Source organism: Vombatus ursinus, unplaced genomic scaffold, assembly GCF_900497805.2.
Source record: "Vombatus ursinus unplaced genomic scaffold, bare-nosed wombat genome assembly UNPS02009062.1, whole genome shotgun sequence".
Taxonomy (NCBI): Eukaryota; Metazoa; Chordata; class Mammalia; order Diprotodontia; family Vombatidae; genus Vombatus; species Vombatus ursinus.
In genome coordinates this window covers 2934858-2951736 of record NW_020948840.1, presented here as the reverse complement: position 1 = coordinate 2951736, position 16879 = coordinate 2934858, and the positions used below count along the sequence as shown (strand labels likewise).

Sequence of the window (16879 nt, the reverse complement as noted above, 5' to 3'; positions counted from 1 at the left end):
TAGCCTGTCTGCTGAGATGCTTTACCAGGGTGTGGTTGCTGTTCATGTTACAGCTTCTTGGAGCCACAGATGAGAGTTGAGTGCCAGGTAGACAACAAAGGTAGATGAACAGCCCTCACACTAGAGGCACCAGTCCACATCTCTACTACCTGAATGACCTTCAACAGGCCACTTAAACTTTCTGGGCCTCAGTTTCCTCATCTATAAAATGAGGGATACCAGAAGACTTCTATCATCCTTTTCAATTCTAAATCTATGATCATTTGAGCTTTAGTATTAAAATTGGGGGTGGGGGGGATATGGGCTATTAAGATGTGCAGGTATATAAGAAATAGCACTTGAGTTGCATTGAAAAGACCTGAATTCTAATTTCTGACGTTCGCTACTTTTGTGACCTTGACCAAGTCACTTCACCTTTTCACCTTTTTTTGAAAAAGTTTTATTTATTTTATTTTTTAATTCATGGGATAAAACAAGCTTTTCCATAACATAGTGTAATAATAATAAAAATTGCACATGAAACTGCAAATATTTTGTAAAAGTTGCTATCCCACTTAAATATATAATAAAGTTATCATATAAATTTATTTTTTCCTTCCCTTCCTCCCACCCTAGAGAGGGCTACCATTAGACATAAACATGTACATAGAAGTAGAAAGCATTCTATGCATAGTTCTATTTATCATTTTTTTCTCTGGGTGCAGATAGTGTCTTCCTCCATATGTCCTTTTCACTTAATTTATGTATTTATAATAGTTAAAATGATTTATTTGCACAAAGTTATTCTTAAAACAACATTGATATTATAGTAAACAGGGTTATCTTGGTTTTGCTTATTTTTGACCTCATTATTTCATGTAAGTCTTTCATTGTTATTCTAAGATCCTGGAGCTCACCATTTTTGGAGGGGTGAGGCAATCAGCGTTAAGTGAATTGCCCAGTGTCACACAGCTAGGAAGTGTCAAGTGTCTGAGGACAGATTTGAACTCAGGTCCTCCTGACCCAGTGCTCTATCCACTGTACCACCTAACTACCCCAAACTCACCATTTCTTATAGCACCATAATATTCCACCTTTCTTAGACTCAAGTTCCTCATGTCTCCAATGTGGATGATAATACTTCTGTTAAATACTTTAGTCCTTTTAGGATCTGTAATTGTTGTTTCATTTCTGTGTTCCTTCCACTATAGAAATTTAAACCCATCTGTAACTTAATAAAAGATCTTTTAGAATTGCTATGGTTGAAAAAGTCAATGCCTTGCAACCAACCTGGTGTTAAGATTCTCTTAATCTACGTTGGTGTTCAGATGACAAGCATACAGTAAACCATAAAGACCATACTCAAAGGCTGTATACTTTAAAGACACCTGATAGAACTTGTGTCTGTAATAGTAATAATCAAGGTCACTTTCATGCAAAAATAAGCCATTGAAGGAAATTAATGGAACAAATATAACAATTATTATTATGTAATCAGTCCCTTGTATTAACTTTGGGTATTTGTCCCTAGATTTGTGTTTATATTTTTTCAAATTTGTTTTCTGAATTTCATTTTCCAATTTGTAGAAGGGTAAAAGAATGATTCATTTAAAGTGGCAAATCAGAATACAAAGCAGGAAAGTACTCAGCACCCATTTTCCAAAGTCATCCAGCTTTTATAGCCTTTATGAAAAATCATTGATTAAGATCCACCCCTCACCTTGGACTACTGCTATTAATCTAAGCTCCAAAAGTAGGAGAGCTAGAAAAAGTAGTTTAATTACCTGATTCTCAGATGACCACAAAAATCCTGAAGCTGTACGTCTGACTCACTGATGCTTCTCACCATAAGTATGACTTAATCTTCAGCCTGCCTATATGACATCTGGGTAAAAAGGGGTATCTTCTCTATGAGCTGGCAGGGCTTGACCATATCACACTATAGTTGATTATACCTATCTAGAGAGAAGCTTGAGGTAGAAGGGGATACCAAAAAGGAAAAAAGTACTCACCCCCTCCTCTGTCACCCAGCTTGGGAATGTAGGTATTTTGGGCTATGTCCAGCCATACCTATTTTCTTCTAACAAAAGAATTTCTACTCTCTAGTCACTGTCCTAAACCACACCCTTGCAGAGAGATTCTTCCACTTCTATGTGATGGGTATATGCAAGGGACAAATGAGGTCACATGTTCCAAATAACCAGTCTTATCACAGAAAACAAAATGGAACACTCACCTGTTTTTTTAAAGCCTGTAGTAAAAGGCAGGAATTAATAATAAGGAAAATAACAACAACAGTAATAATAATAGAAACTAATTCTTATATAGTGCCTACTATCTGCCAGGCACTGTGCTAAATGATTTATAATTATTTAGTTCTGGCTTTAGGGAAGCTAATTCAAATAAATAATAAATAAATTAAATCATTGGATTTTCTTTTGCAATTTGACTCAGCCCCCAGCCAGGAGAAAATCTAATACTTTTAAACCAGGGCTCAAACCCTAGTATTTCTGTATCCCTGCATATCAATATCTAAGCACTGATCCTCTTCTAATCTCATACTCCCTTGGTTCACAAATAATGCAGTACACAAATCAAAGGCATTGGATTTATCTTGCAACCAAAATTCAAATTATTTAAACAAAACTTAGGAAAGTAGTAGCCTTATACAACAGAATAAGCTTTAGAAATAGTTTGTCCTACTATGGAAAAGAGGAGGGGGGAAGGAAGGAATCATACCTATTTTCCAAAACTGAAAATTAGCAAACACCAGTCCAATTCTATTTATTCAAAGTGGTAACAACTGCAGTGTTCAGCATTCTGACCTATACACTGCTGTATCTGGAGCCCACAGGTGCCTCATGTAGTAGCCTTACATGTTGTTGCATCTCAGAACACCACAGGTGCCTCAACACTCAACTATCCAGTCTCTAATTTCTTATTTTAGTGTTCATTCCATTTCCTTGCTGACTCAAAATGCATACTGTACCACTGCTTTTACCTCAACTAACCATTCCTGATGCGTTTCTTGCATCCACTCCTGAATGTTTTATCTACTCTGTTCAAAAAGTCCTGGTTCTGAGGAAATGCATCCCACGGCTGGCTCTCCCACTCTTACTCCTGGCTCAGAGTTTGGAGAGTAGTCTCAGGCTCTTCTAAGGAGCAAAAAGAAAACTGCTGTCTGTCCAAAACTCTATCTTTCTGACATCCATACAGCCAGGCTCTGAATATTTCTCCCAGACTATAGAGTTCTATCACAAAACCCAGTTATGAAGTCTTAAGTCTAGCATTGGCATGAGTGATAAAAATAATTCCCTGCATTGGCTCAGTACTATTTCTTCTTTTAAAATAAGTTTTTACTGATGTCTTATTTTTTTTTTAGATCACCATAATTTGCCCCAATATCTGTTTCCCCTCTTGGAAAGTCATCTTGTACTATAAATGGAATTTTAAAAGACAAAACCTGAAAAAGGAGAGAGAAAAAAACCCAAAGAACTGATCAATACATTGAATAAGTCTGACTAAAGGAGCAATGTGCAAAACTCATGGACCTTTATCCTTTGTAAAATAGTGAATTAATAATATCTTCTATCTCTTTCTTTGAGCGATGCTTGATCTTGTTAATTTCACAATATTCACTTTTGATTATGTGGTTATTCTTTCTTTTTGCTTTATTGTAGTCATTGTGTATGATTTTTCTTGTGTCTGCTTGCTTCATTCACTCTGTATCAGTTCATATGGATCTTCCTATGCTGCTCTGTATTTATCACTTCTTACAGTAAGTGATTACTTTCTTACAGTATAGTAATATTCAATTACATTTATGTACCACAATTTGTTTAGTGATTCCCCAATTGATAGGCATCTCCAGCCTGGTTATGAGCTACCATTGACCTGTCTGCAGCGGCATGGATGTTTAATACAGTGTCACCACTTTTAAGATTTACAAAGTGTTTTTCTCACAACATCCTTATAATAAGTATCCCTATTTTACAGAGGGAGAAGGTGAAACTCATTGATGCTACCTGATTTATTTAAGGTCAGACAGCTCTTAAGTGTTAGAAACTGCACTCAATTTGTTTCTCTCTCTCTCTCTCTCTCTCTCTCTCTCTCTCTCTCTCTCTCTCTCTCTCTCTGTCTCTCTCTCTCTCTCTCTCTCTCTCTCTCTCACTTTAGTGGTCTATCCACTACGTGAGAGGTTCTTAACCTTTTTGTGTGTGTCATGTTGGGAGTCTCCCTTACCAGAGTCTACTAAAGCTTATGGACCCCTTCTCAGGATAAAGTTTTAAAATGCATGACATAAAGGACATACTCTGAGACCCCAGAGTTCATGGACTCCAGGCTAAAAATCTATGCACAGCACCATACTGCCTCACAGTAATACGAAATGGTAGGGTAGTACCTCTTTGACCCTGAACAAGAGACAAATTAACTGGTTAATAAATTATTCTAACTTTTGTGCCTGGAACAAGAGACTCTAAGTTTTAATCATTAAATTAGCATGAAATTGCTCACATAAACACACAAACACACTCACACAGAAGCACAAATGTAAATGTACACATATGCATCAGAGATAAACAGTGAGAGAGAGGGAGAGAAAAGGCAAGACATAAACTAGTGGTCAGTTCTCAGAAGCAGATAATAGTTTAAGGTAAATAAAGTGAAATCTTTTGGTTCCATAAAAACCACTCAGTTCACTAATACATAATTGAAGAAGATTCTAGGCTAAAAGATCCAAAAGGAATGCTGAAGACCTTCTGAGATTCTCTATCATTTAGCAAGTGAATAAGCAGTGGCATGTGGCCAGGAAGCATTCCTCAGGGATCCATTAAAGTCCTGGACCCCAGTGGACAAACCAATGAATAGTAATGTCATCCCAAATAAGGGGATATTTCTTTCTGAGCTGAGCACAAATTCAAGGGGGTAAGGGCTTCTGTAGGAGCAGTGGAAACAATTCTCTCAGAAACAGGGCACTGATTAACTCCTTCCCAGATTACAATAAGGCATTGAAGTCTCTCTATTGGATCCTCCATCACTTCATCTACTCTGTTTCCCACTCTTCGACTTTCCCCAAAACCTTGGCATGTTCCGAGCTCTTAGACTCTAAAATCTCTGCCTACTGCCTGACTGAGGAGTCTGGCATAGAGGGAGCAAAACTAGAGAAGTAGATTAATTCCTTCCTTATAGATAAGAGGTCAAAGGGGGGACCACTGCTCCCTACGATTATTCCTGGAGGTCAGAATGTACCCAGAGTACACAGCTTCCTGCACATGGCCACAGTAGTTATCAGAGAGATGAACAATCCCTGAACAAAAAAACGGTCCCTGACTATCAGATCCTGGAAATCCCATTCCTCACCTATTATTGATAGAAAAATATAGTCTTCTTCCAAGGCCACAGTTTGGTGTTCTCAGGTTTTCAACTAACCACAAAGCTACTTGTGTGATTGGGGACAGACCTTCTTTCTCTACCAGAAGTAAGTGACTAGCTGTGTGGTAGTTTTCAAGGAACTGTGTAGTATCCTAATCTGTGTATATCCTGTGATGAGTTAATGTGAGGTTTGGTAGAAAGAAGGGGGAGATTAGGAACTAAAATCTATTATTAGTCCCAAATTAAGGATAGAACTGCTAATAAGTGGGCAGGGGTGAGAGGAACCTCAGAATAAAAGACCTGATTGCACAGGATTTCTGTCTTCCCTCTTTTATCCCCAATTAGAATTAGGCCCCTTGAGTGCAAGGGTTGGTTGACTCATGTCTTTATATCCCTAGCACTTAGCACAAAGCTTGAGAAAGCACTTAATAAATGCTTGTTGATTCATTTATTGGGTTATAAACATTAACTGTGAAACACAGTCCTGTTAATGAAGACTAAATTGAGGCCTAGAAGAGGGTATAAATTAGTCCTGGGTAACCCTGGTCAGAGTTGGGAGCAGAGCCCAGCTCTTCTAATATTGTCATAATTTTTGGATTCTCCAATGCATCCCCTATGTTGTTCTAATCAGTTCTGCTAGACTAAATGCCTGGCTATTCCTGGCTCAAGCCCAGCCCACCATACCACTACTCACCAAAGTGACCTAGCTTGTTTGACAAAAAATCATTATGTCTTATAAGTCATTGCTCTGAATGAGTCTTAACTCCCCCAGACAATCTCTTTTTAATTTGTGTCCACAGAAGCACCCTCAATATTTGCTGCTCTCATACTAGACAGCTTCTGGTTTTCTCTAATGGCCAAAAAGTGCCTACTAATAGCATACCCTGACTGTGCTCTAAACTCTTTAGCCATTTAGATCATTGGGAACAGAATTTGCCTTGAGTGGAGCCTGGTGCCTATATCCCTTTGAAAAACCTATAGAACACAAGGCAATGATGCAAGTGTGCACCAAAAAGAGATGTGATTATGGTCCTAAACAGTCTTTTGCCTTTCTTTTCAAAAGCCAGTGTTTCCTTAGCATACATATTTGCTCCTTTCACTTTTACCTGGACTTGAGGTGCTAGGTCACTTCATTTTGTGTCTTATTTCTGATTACATGAAGAAGACTGTTGCTGATGCTTCCCCATCCAGGGCAGAAATAGAATGTGAGTGTCAAAGAAAGTGAAAAACTATTTCTTTAATCTCTCTGGCCTCCAAATACCCATTTCTAGACTCCTGAGGGTAGAAGTAAAGAAGTATAAATTTAGAACAGGAAGGAACCTTAAAGATGAACTAGTCCATTTTACAAAGGAAGAAACTGAGACCCTGAGAAGTTAAGTGAATTGAACATGTATCAGAGATGGCTTTTGAATCCACATTCCCTGATTCCAGAGACAATGTTCTTTCTGCTGTATGATACTGACTATCACAACCTGATGCAGGTTTCAGAATAGTCATAGATGCAATGTGTATCATGCAGTGACTTTAGGAATCTTATCAAATATAACCTCTGCTTGGGTTATCCCTTTTTCCAGAAACAGTTTTTGTGACCCTCTATCCTCTTTCAAACATTTATGCTTATATTTGAAAGGCATGAAATATAAACAATTTAGTGTACTCCCTGTTGAAAATATCTACTATATATGTTATATAAGCTTTGAGAAAATAATTTTGTTCTTATAAACTATTTTAAGATTTTATCCTATAATAGTATTCCCGAATCCTGTTATTCAATAATTTATGGATACCTTCAACAAGACATCAAACTAATATAATGTTAATCAATTTAGCAATAGAATAACAAGTTAGTAACTCCACATACCAAGTGGGAGAATAAGGAAAAGTATTGGATTTGGAGTCCAAGGATCTGGGTTTCAAACCTGGTTCTTCTGGAACACAGATTTTGAGATAGAACAGACCTTAGAGGTCATTAGTCTAATTCCTTCATTCCTTCATTTAAAGAAGTGAGACTCAAAGAGGTTTAGGTGACTTCCCCATGGTCACAGATAGAGCAAATAAAAGGGCTAGGATTTGAACTGAGGTCTTCTGTACCCTTTGATTCCAAATTCAGTTACATTTCTACTGGACCAAGATGCCTCTTTACCTGTGTTATATTGAATAACTAATTTAATCTGAGTAGCACCTAGCAGTCTCATCAGTAAAGGTAGCTAGGTAGCAGAATGGATAGAACATTAGACTTGGAATCAGAAACTCATCTTCATGAGTTCAAATCCATCCTCAGATATTTATTAGCCATGTGACCCTGGGCAAGTCACTTAACCCTGTTTGCCTCAGTTCTTCATTTGTCAAATGAGCTGGAGAAGGAAATGGCAGACCACTCCAGTATCTTTGCCAAGAAAACTGCAAATGGGGTCATTGAGAGCTGTACATGACTGAAAATTGTAAGATGAAGGTACTAGATTACCTATGATTCCAGCCCTTCCAGCTCTCAATTTATGACTTTGTGATCATAAGATCCTAAGGGTAACAATTTACAGTGAATTAACAATAAAAAACAGTGTCCCAAAAGTGTTAGTGCATTTTTAAGTTTTAATAGCATAAAATTTTCAAATGTCAGATGATCAGTGTCAGATCAGATACAGAGGGTATTCTTGGCCAATTACATATCGAATTTAATGGCATTTGAGATCCCTTAAAATTCTGAGATGCTTGGGGCAGCTAGGAGGTGCAGTGGTTAGAGCTCTGGTCTTGGAGTCAGGAGGACCCGAGTTCAAATCTGGCCTCAGACACTTGGCACGTACCAGCCATGTGAGCCTGGGCAAGTCACTTAACCCTGATTGCCTCACCAAAAAGCAAAAAAAAATCTGATATTCTCTTGTGATAAACTCAATCCATCCTTTGGAGTCTATTTCAGTCTTTGTAATGGTGGAGCATCCAGACAACCAAACTCTATTTCTCATCACAAAAGATGACAATCAACAACCAGTGTTCAATTTCACTGTTGGTGCCAACAACTACTTCCTAACACTGCTTTAAGGACTTCGGGGTTTTCTATGTCTGGTACATCCCAGATTCTCAGCTCTTGTTATGTGAGTCATTTTTAAAAATTGTACTCCATTTTTCTATGTTGGAATCTTTAAAAACTGTACAGCTCCCTGGGCATCAGGCTCTTCTAAACAAGTTGATACAAACTTTTTTTTAGAACCAAATAAATTTTAACAAACTTCCCCATAATTAAAAAAAAACACATTAGAGACATTCCCTTACTGACAGACCACAGCTACTTAATTTATTCCACTTCCATGGCCACCCTTCAGCACCTGTTGATTTGAACTTAGATTTAGAAAAAAATATGTAAATATATATTATAAAATATATAAACATATATATCTATATTTCCATATTTCTAAATTTAGGGTGTTTTACTCAAATATCATAGAATACCATGGATTGCCAGTAACCTTCTCATATTTACTCATTCAATCTGTTCAAAACTCTGTTTACTCTGATTGTGAGTTTAATATGCCTGGGCAGCTAGGTGGCACAGTGGATAGAGCTCTGGCCTCAGGGTCAGGAGGACCTGAGTTCAAATACAGCCTCAGACACTTGACTCTTACTAACTGTGTGATCCTGGGCAATATTGGTGATGATATCATCCTTGTTTCACTCCTGATCTTATTGGAAAGGCTTCTAGCCTATCCCCAATACAGACAATGCTTGCTGATGGTTTTAAGTAGATGCTTCTTTTTAAAAATTTTTATTCCTTTTGAACTTAAATAAAAAAGGACAAAAAGAGAATATTTCCATGTACATAGGACAACATAAAAAGATGATTCAACATAAAAACATAAATTTCCATTTTTCACAGTTTACTTTAAAAAAACTATGTAATAAATACTACACATAATTTTCAAACCTACCCTACTTTTCTGTGCTTCCTTCTAAGTTTTCTTTTGTTTTCTGCTGTGTACTTTTTTTCTCCCTCTCTCTCCACCCCATCCTAGAAGGCTGCCATTAAACACAAATTTGTGTGTGTGTGTGTGTGTGTAAAACCATACTGGACATACTTCTATTTATCAGTTCTTTCTCTGAATGTGGATAGCATTTTCCTTAATAGTTCCTTTGTAGTTTATTTGAGTCACAATACTCAAAATGACAGTCCTTCAAAGTTGTTCTTAAAATAATATTGCTATTACTGTGTACAATGTTCTCTTGGTTCTGTGCTTTTCACTATTCATTATTTCCTACAAGTCTAAGTTTTTCTAACTTCTAAGTTGTTCATCATCACAGCAGTATTCCATCACAATCATATACCACGACTTATTTAGCCATTCCCCAATTGACAGGCATTCCCTTAATTTCTACTTCTTTCCCACCACAAAGAGAGCAGAACATATAGGTTCTTTTTCTTTTTCCCTGATGACCTTAGGAAACAGACCTAATAGTGGTATTGCTGAGTCAAAGGGTGTACACAATTTTATAACTCTGTGGACATAATACCAGATTATTCTCCAAAGTGGTTAGATCAGTTCACAGTTCCACCAACAGTGAATTAGTGTCCCAATTTTTCCACATCCCCTCCAACATTTGTCATTTTCCACTTCTATCATTTTAGCAAGTCTGATAGTTGGGAGATGTTATCCAAAATTGTTTTAATTTGCATTTCTCTAATCAAAAATATTCAAGAGCATTTTCATATTATTATATATAGCTTTTATTTATTCATAAAAACTGCTTGTTTATGTCTTTTAACTACTGATCAATTGGAGAATGACTAGTATTCTTATAAATTTGACAAAGTTTTTTTTATATATTTGAGATATGAGACCTTTATCTGAGAAACTGTCTATAAAAATTTTCTCCTTATTTTCTGTTTTTAGGTAGATATGTCTCATTATTTTAAGGAAAAATGCATTTATACCTATGTCTTCATGTATTTTTAATAGAAATTAATGTTTCATTTTGTCAAAAGATTTTTTGTATCTATTGATATAATTATTGTTACTTTTGTTATTAATATAATTGTTTTAATAGTTTTCCTTATGTTAAACCATCCCTGCACTCTTTAAATTCCACTGATCACAATGTATAATCTTTGTGACTTATTGGTGTAGAATCATAGATAGCATTTTATTTAAAATTTTTGCATCTATATTCATTAGTGAAATTGGTTTATAATTTTCTTTGTTTTTGCTCTTTTTGGTTTAGGTATCAGCACCATATTTGTTTTGTAAAATGAATTTGGTAGAACTCCTTTATTTCCTATTATTCCAAATAATTCATTTAATATTGCAATTGGTTGATCTTTAAAGTTTGGTACAGTTCATTTGTAATCTATCTTGTCCTGGTGCTTTTTCCTTAGGAATCTCATTTATGACATGTTCAATTTCTTTTTCTAAAATAGGTGTATTTAGATATTCTATTTCCTCTTCTGTTGACCTAGGAAATTTACATTTTCCATTTTATACTACCTTATTTTTTCCAATTACAGGTAAAGATAGTTTTGAACATTCATTTTTATAAGATTTTGAGTTCCAAATTTTTCTCCCTGCCTCCTCCATTCCCTCCAACAGAGCAAGCAATCTGATGTAGAATATACATGTACAGTCATGTTAAACATATTTCCCCATCAGTTATGTGGTAAAAGAAAAACAAGAACAAAAAGGAAAAAAACACGAGAAAGAAAAACAACAACACCAGCAAAGTGAAAATAGTACACTTCGATCTGCATTTAGACTCCACGGTTCTTTTTTCTGGATGTGGGTAGCATTTTCCATCATGAGTCTTTTGGAATTGTCTTGAATCATTGTATTACTGAGAAGAGCAAAGTCTACCAGAGTTGATTATTGCACAATGTTGCTGTTTTGTGTACAATGTTCTCCTGGTTCTGTTCATTTCACTTAAAATCAGTTGACATAAGTCTTTCCTGCTCACCATTTCTTATAGTATAATGTATTCCATTACATTCATATACCACAACTTGTACAGTCATTCCCCCATTGATGGGCATCTCCTCAGTTTCTGATTCTTGGCCTCCACAAAAAGAGCTGCTATTAACATATTTGTGTATGTAGGTCCTTTCCCCTTTTTTATGATATCTTTGGAATATAGACCTAATAGTCCTTTGGGCATAGTCCCAAATTGCTCTCCAGAATGGTTGATCAGGTCATGATACCACCAACAATGCATTAGTGTTCCAATTTTCCCACATCTCCAACATTTATCACTTTCCTTTTCTGTCATCTTAGCCAATCTGATAGATGTGAGTTGGTACCTCAGAGTTGTTTTAATTTGCATTTTCTCTAATCAATAGTGATTTAGACCTTTTTTTTTAATATGACTATAGATAGCTTTAATTTCTTCATCTGAAAACTTCCTGCTTATATCCTTTGGCCATTTATCAATTGGGGAATGATTTGTATTCTTATAAATTTGACTCAGTTCTTTATATATTTGAGAAATGAGACCTTTATCAGAAACACTGGCTATAAAAATTGCTTCCCAGCTTTCTGCTTTCCTTCTTTTTTTAATAATTAATTTATTTTTCATTTTCAACATTCACTTCCATAAGATTTTGAGTTTTAAATTTTCTCTCCATCCCTCTTCTCCCCCCTCCCCTAGACAGCATGTAATCTGATATAGGCTGTACTTATAAATTCATGTTAAGCATATTTCTCATTAGTTATGGTATAAAGAAGAATTAGAACTGATGGGAGGAACCATAAAAATGAAGCAATATAACAAAAAAAAGAGAAAAGAAGAGCAAATAGTATGCTTCCATACACATTCAGACTTTATAATTCTTTTGCTGGATGTGGATAGCATTTTCCATCATGAGTCTTTTGGAGTTGTCTTAGATCCTTGCATTTCTGTGAATAGCCAAGTCTATCCAAGTCAGTCATTGCACAATGTGGCTGTTACTGTGTATAATGTTCTCCTGGTTCTGCTCATTTCATTCAGCATCAGTTCATAAAAGTCTTTCCAGGTTTTTTTGAAGTCTGCCTGCTCATTATTTCTTATGGCACAATAGTATTCCATTACATTCATATACCACAACTCTGCTTTCTTTCTAATCTTAGTTGCATTGGCTTTGTTTGTATAAAAACTTTAAAATTTAATGTAATCAAAATCATCAATTTTTCAATTCATGTTCTCTATCTCTTGTTTGGTCATAAATTCTTCCCTTCTCCATAGCTTTGATAGGTAAACTATTCCTTATTCTCCTAATTTGCTTATGGTATCACCCTTTATGTCTAAATCATGTGCCTATTTTCACCTTATTTTGGTATATGTTGTGAGATGTCAGTCTGTGCCTACTCTCTGCCATACTATGTCAGTTTTCCCAGTTGACTATTTTTTGTCAAATAGTCATTTCTTGTCCCAGAAGCTGAAGTTTTGAGGTTTATCAAAGAGTAAATTACTGTAGTCATTTACTACTGTGTCTTGTGTACCTAATCTATTCCACTGATCCTCCATTCTATTTCTCAGCTATTACCAAATAGTTTTCATGATTTCCACTTCATAATACAGTTTTAGATCTGGTACAGCTAGGCAACCTTCCTTTGCATTATTTTTTCATTAATTCCCTTTATATTTTTGACCTTTTGTTCTTCAAGATGAATTTTGTTCTTAATTTTTCTAGATGTATGAAATAATTTTTGGTATTTTAATTGGTATGGCACTGAATAAGTAAATTAATTTAGGTAGAATTCTCATTTTTATTGTACTAGCTCATCCTATTCATGAACAATTGACATTGATAAATTTACAGTTATTAAGATATGACCTTATTTGTGTGAAAAGTGTTTTTAATTGTGTTCGCAGAGTTCCTGGGTTTGTCTTGGCAGATAGACTCCTAAATATTTTATATTGTTTACAGTTATTTTAAGTGGAATTTCTCTTTCTATCTCTTGCTTCTGGGCTTTGTTGGTAATATATAGAAATGCTGATTTGTGTGGGTTTATTTTATAAGATCAGAGATGAAATAAAGATGTACATTATCACCACTGTTATTCAATATTGTACTAGAAATGTGAGCTTTAGCAATAAGAAAAAGAAATTGAAGGAATTGAAATAGGCAGTAAGGAAACAAAGTTATCACTCTTTGCAGATGATATGATATACTAAGAGAATCCTAGAGAATCAACTGAAAAAACTACTTGAAATAATTAACAACTTTAGCAAAGTTTCAGGATATAAAATAAACCCACATGCTGATCTGTGCAGTGGCTAAAAGTCTCCCACTGGTTTGCCCAAACAACATCTGTACTGGGCTACACTCCCCTTTGACCCAAGTGAGACAGACCTTCCCTGAAATCCTTCTAAGTTATCTTAAGCTGGAAAATTGTTTCATTTCATCTTTTTGTAGATTCTGTCACTCCAGAATCCATTTAGAGGCTTGATTGAACATTATTTCTGAAGGAAACTGGAGAGAGTTCAGGAGAGCTCCTGGTTTTTCTCTGCTAGCTTTCTGTATTTTTGTAAGTATTCTTCCATTGCACTTACATTATTAAATTTATTGGCATATAATTGGGCAAAATCATTCCTAATAATTTCTTTGATTTCCTCTTCATTTGTGGTATATTCACCCTTTTCCTTTTTGATACTAGTGATTTGGTTTTCTTCTTTTTTTATCATATTAATCAATGATTTATTATATATTTTTTCATAAAACCAACTTCTAGTTTTATTTATTAATTCAGTAGTTTTCTTACATTCAGTTTTATTAATCTCATGTTTAATTTTTAGGATTTCTAATTTGATGCTTAATTGGGGGATTTTAATTTTATTTTTATACCTATCCATTATGACAATCAGTATATTTGTAAGCCTCCAACTCCATTATCAGAGTGGAAACAGAATAATCAGAAGGTTGCCTCAATGTAATCTCTGAGATTAGTGTCTGGGGGTACAATAAGGAGATTCTCAACTCATTGACTTTAAACTAAGACACTTTCAGTTTACTCTATTATCAGAGAATTAGAAAACTGCTGAGTCATTTGGACACATACTGAGCATCTGTCTCTTACAGGATATTGAGGAATCTGTGGAATGGAACTCTGGAACATCACTGTGATAAACAGTTTCTTCCTTGTTGGAATTCTCCAGGATAGTGAATCTCCTGAGCTTGTCTGTGCTGCCATCACATTCTTATACCTCGTGGCCATGGCTAGTAATGGCCTTCTGCTCCTGTTGATTGCTATGGACAATAGACTCCATGTGCCCATGTACTTCTTGCTCAGCCAGCTCTCACTTATGGACCTGCTCTTCACATCTATTATTGCCCCCAAGACATTGGTAGATTATGTGGGTGGACAAAACACCATCTCCCTTACAGGCTGTGGGCTTCAGATGTTCCTGGCACTGACACTTGGGGGTGCAGAAGATATACTGCTGGCTTTCATGGCATATGACCGCTATGTGGCCATTCATCACCCTTTGAACTATATGGTCTTAATGAGACCAACAGTTTGTTGGTCCATGGTGGCTGTGTCCTGGCTCTTGGCATCTGTGAGTGCCCTTGTGTACACCATCTATACGATGCATTTCCCTTTCTGTAGAAACCAAGAGATTCACCACCTTCTCTGTGAAATACTTCCATTACTAAAACTCGCATGTGCTGACACTTCACAGTATGAGCTCATGGTATACACAATGGGTGTGACCTTCCTTCTGATCCCCCTCTCTGCTATCCTTGCTTCCTATACCTTAGTCTTGACTACTGTGTTTCACATGCCCTCAGCACAGGGAAGACAGAAAGCTCTCTTTACCTGCTCATCCCACCTGACAGTGGTTGGGCTATACTATGGAGCTGCCATGGTCATGTATGTCCTGCCCAGTGCCTATCATAGCCCTCAGCAAGACAATATCCTCTCTGTGTTCTACACCATTGTTACTCCAGCCCTGAATCCCCTAATCTACAGCCTGAGGAACAAAGATGTGCTGGGGGCCCTGAAGAAGGTTATAAGGAAAGATCCCTCATAGCTGAAATGGTAGCATCTAGATAAGGGAAGAGTATTTTGTTCTTAGTGATGAGACTTATCACTCTCTGTTGGTATTTGAATTCTCCATCCTGTTTCCACCTCTCTAGGAAATTGTCTTGGATGCTTTTTAAACCCACACTCTGAGTTCATTCTTTTATCTTTTATTTCCCTAGACTCAGTCCCTACAGAGCACATACACTTAGTTCTTATACCTTGATTTACTTGACATTATTAAATTTCTCTTTCTGATCTGATCTTAACAGTACTCTGTCACACCCATGACATCAGGTGCAATTTTTTTTTTACAAACTGACAATAATTTATGTAATGACAACAATTTGACTAATTCAAAACCATTGTTCTGAGTAATACATAAGGAATCTCTAGACTGAAGTCAGTGGAACATCAATGACTGAAAGGAAATGCTTACTATTTTTCTAAAAGCAGTTTTAAGTTCTAAACACCTTTCTCTCCACAAACCCAATTATCTTCCTTTTTTTATTTTATTTTTAATTTATGGAATAAAACAAGCATTTCCATAACAGAGTCCAATAAAAAGGTGATTGCATATGAAACTACTATGTGCAACTATACTCTGCACAACTTGCTATTCCTTTTGAATATACAACAAAATTATCATATAAATTTCTTTTTTTTTCTTCACTCCCTCCCTTACCCTATAGATGGCTACCGTTGGATAAAAATAGGCAAGTAGATGTTTGCGTATGTGTATATGTGTGTGAAATTATTCTATACAGACTTCAGTTTATGAGTTCTTTCTCTGGATGCAAATAATGTCTTTCTTCACATGTCCTTTGTAGTTAATTTGGGTAGTTGTAACAGTCAAAATAACTTATTCACTCAAAGTCATTCTTAAAACAATATTGTTGTTACTGTGTACAATGTTCTCTTGCTTTTACTTATTTTACTCTTCACTATTTCATGCAAGACTTTGCATGTTTCTCTAAAATCATTGAGCACATCATTTCCTATAGCACAGTAATATTCCATCACAACTTGTTCAGGCACTCCCCAATTGATGGGCATCCCTGCAATTTCCAGTTCTTTGCCACTACAAAGGCAGCTGCTATAAACATTTCAGAACATATAGGTTCTTTTCCTTTTTCCCTAATTATCTTTGGAAATAGACCAAGTAGCAGTATTGTGGGGTCAAAGGTTATAGGTAGTTTAATGACTCTTTGGGCATAATTCCAGATTGTTCTCCAAAATGGTTGGATCAGTTCACAGTTCCACTAGCAATGAATTATTGCCCCAATTTTTTCATATCCCCTCCAACATTTATTACTTTCTCCTTCTAACATTTTAGGCAATCTGGTAGGTGTAAAATGACATCTCAAGGTTGTTTTAATTTTTGTCTTTCTAATCAATAATGATTTAGAGCATTTTTTCATATGACTATAAATTGTTTTGATTTCATCAGGGAAACTTTCTGTTCATATTCCTTGGTCATTTATCAGTTGGGGAATGTCTTGTATTCTTATAGATTTGACAAAGTTCCTTATATATTTTAGATATGAAATCTT

General features: G+C 35.8%; 1 protein-coding gene across 1 annotated transcript; it reads left to right on the top strand.

Annotated features, from left to right (window-relative positions):
* Nucleotides 1-14403: 14403 nt before the first annotated feature.
* Nucleotides 14404-15336, top strand: LOC114034756 (olfactory receptor 2AG1-like). Its single transcript, XM_027850552.1, has one exon. It carries the CDS (start codon nucleotides 14404-14406, stop codon nucleotides 15334-15336), a length of 933 nt encoding a protein of 310 aa, XP_027706353.1.
* Nucleotides 15337-16879: the final 1543 nt, after the last annotated feature.

What these genes read in the sequence shown, in the direction of transcription:
- LOC114034756 (XM_027850552.1), top strand. Translation starts at nt 14,404, where the DNA reads ATGGAACTCTGGAACATCACTGTGATAAACAGTTTCTTCCTTGTTGGA.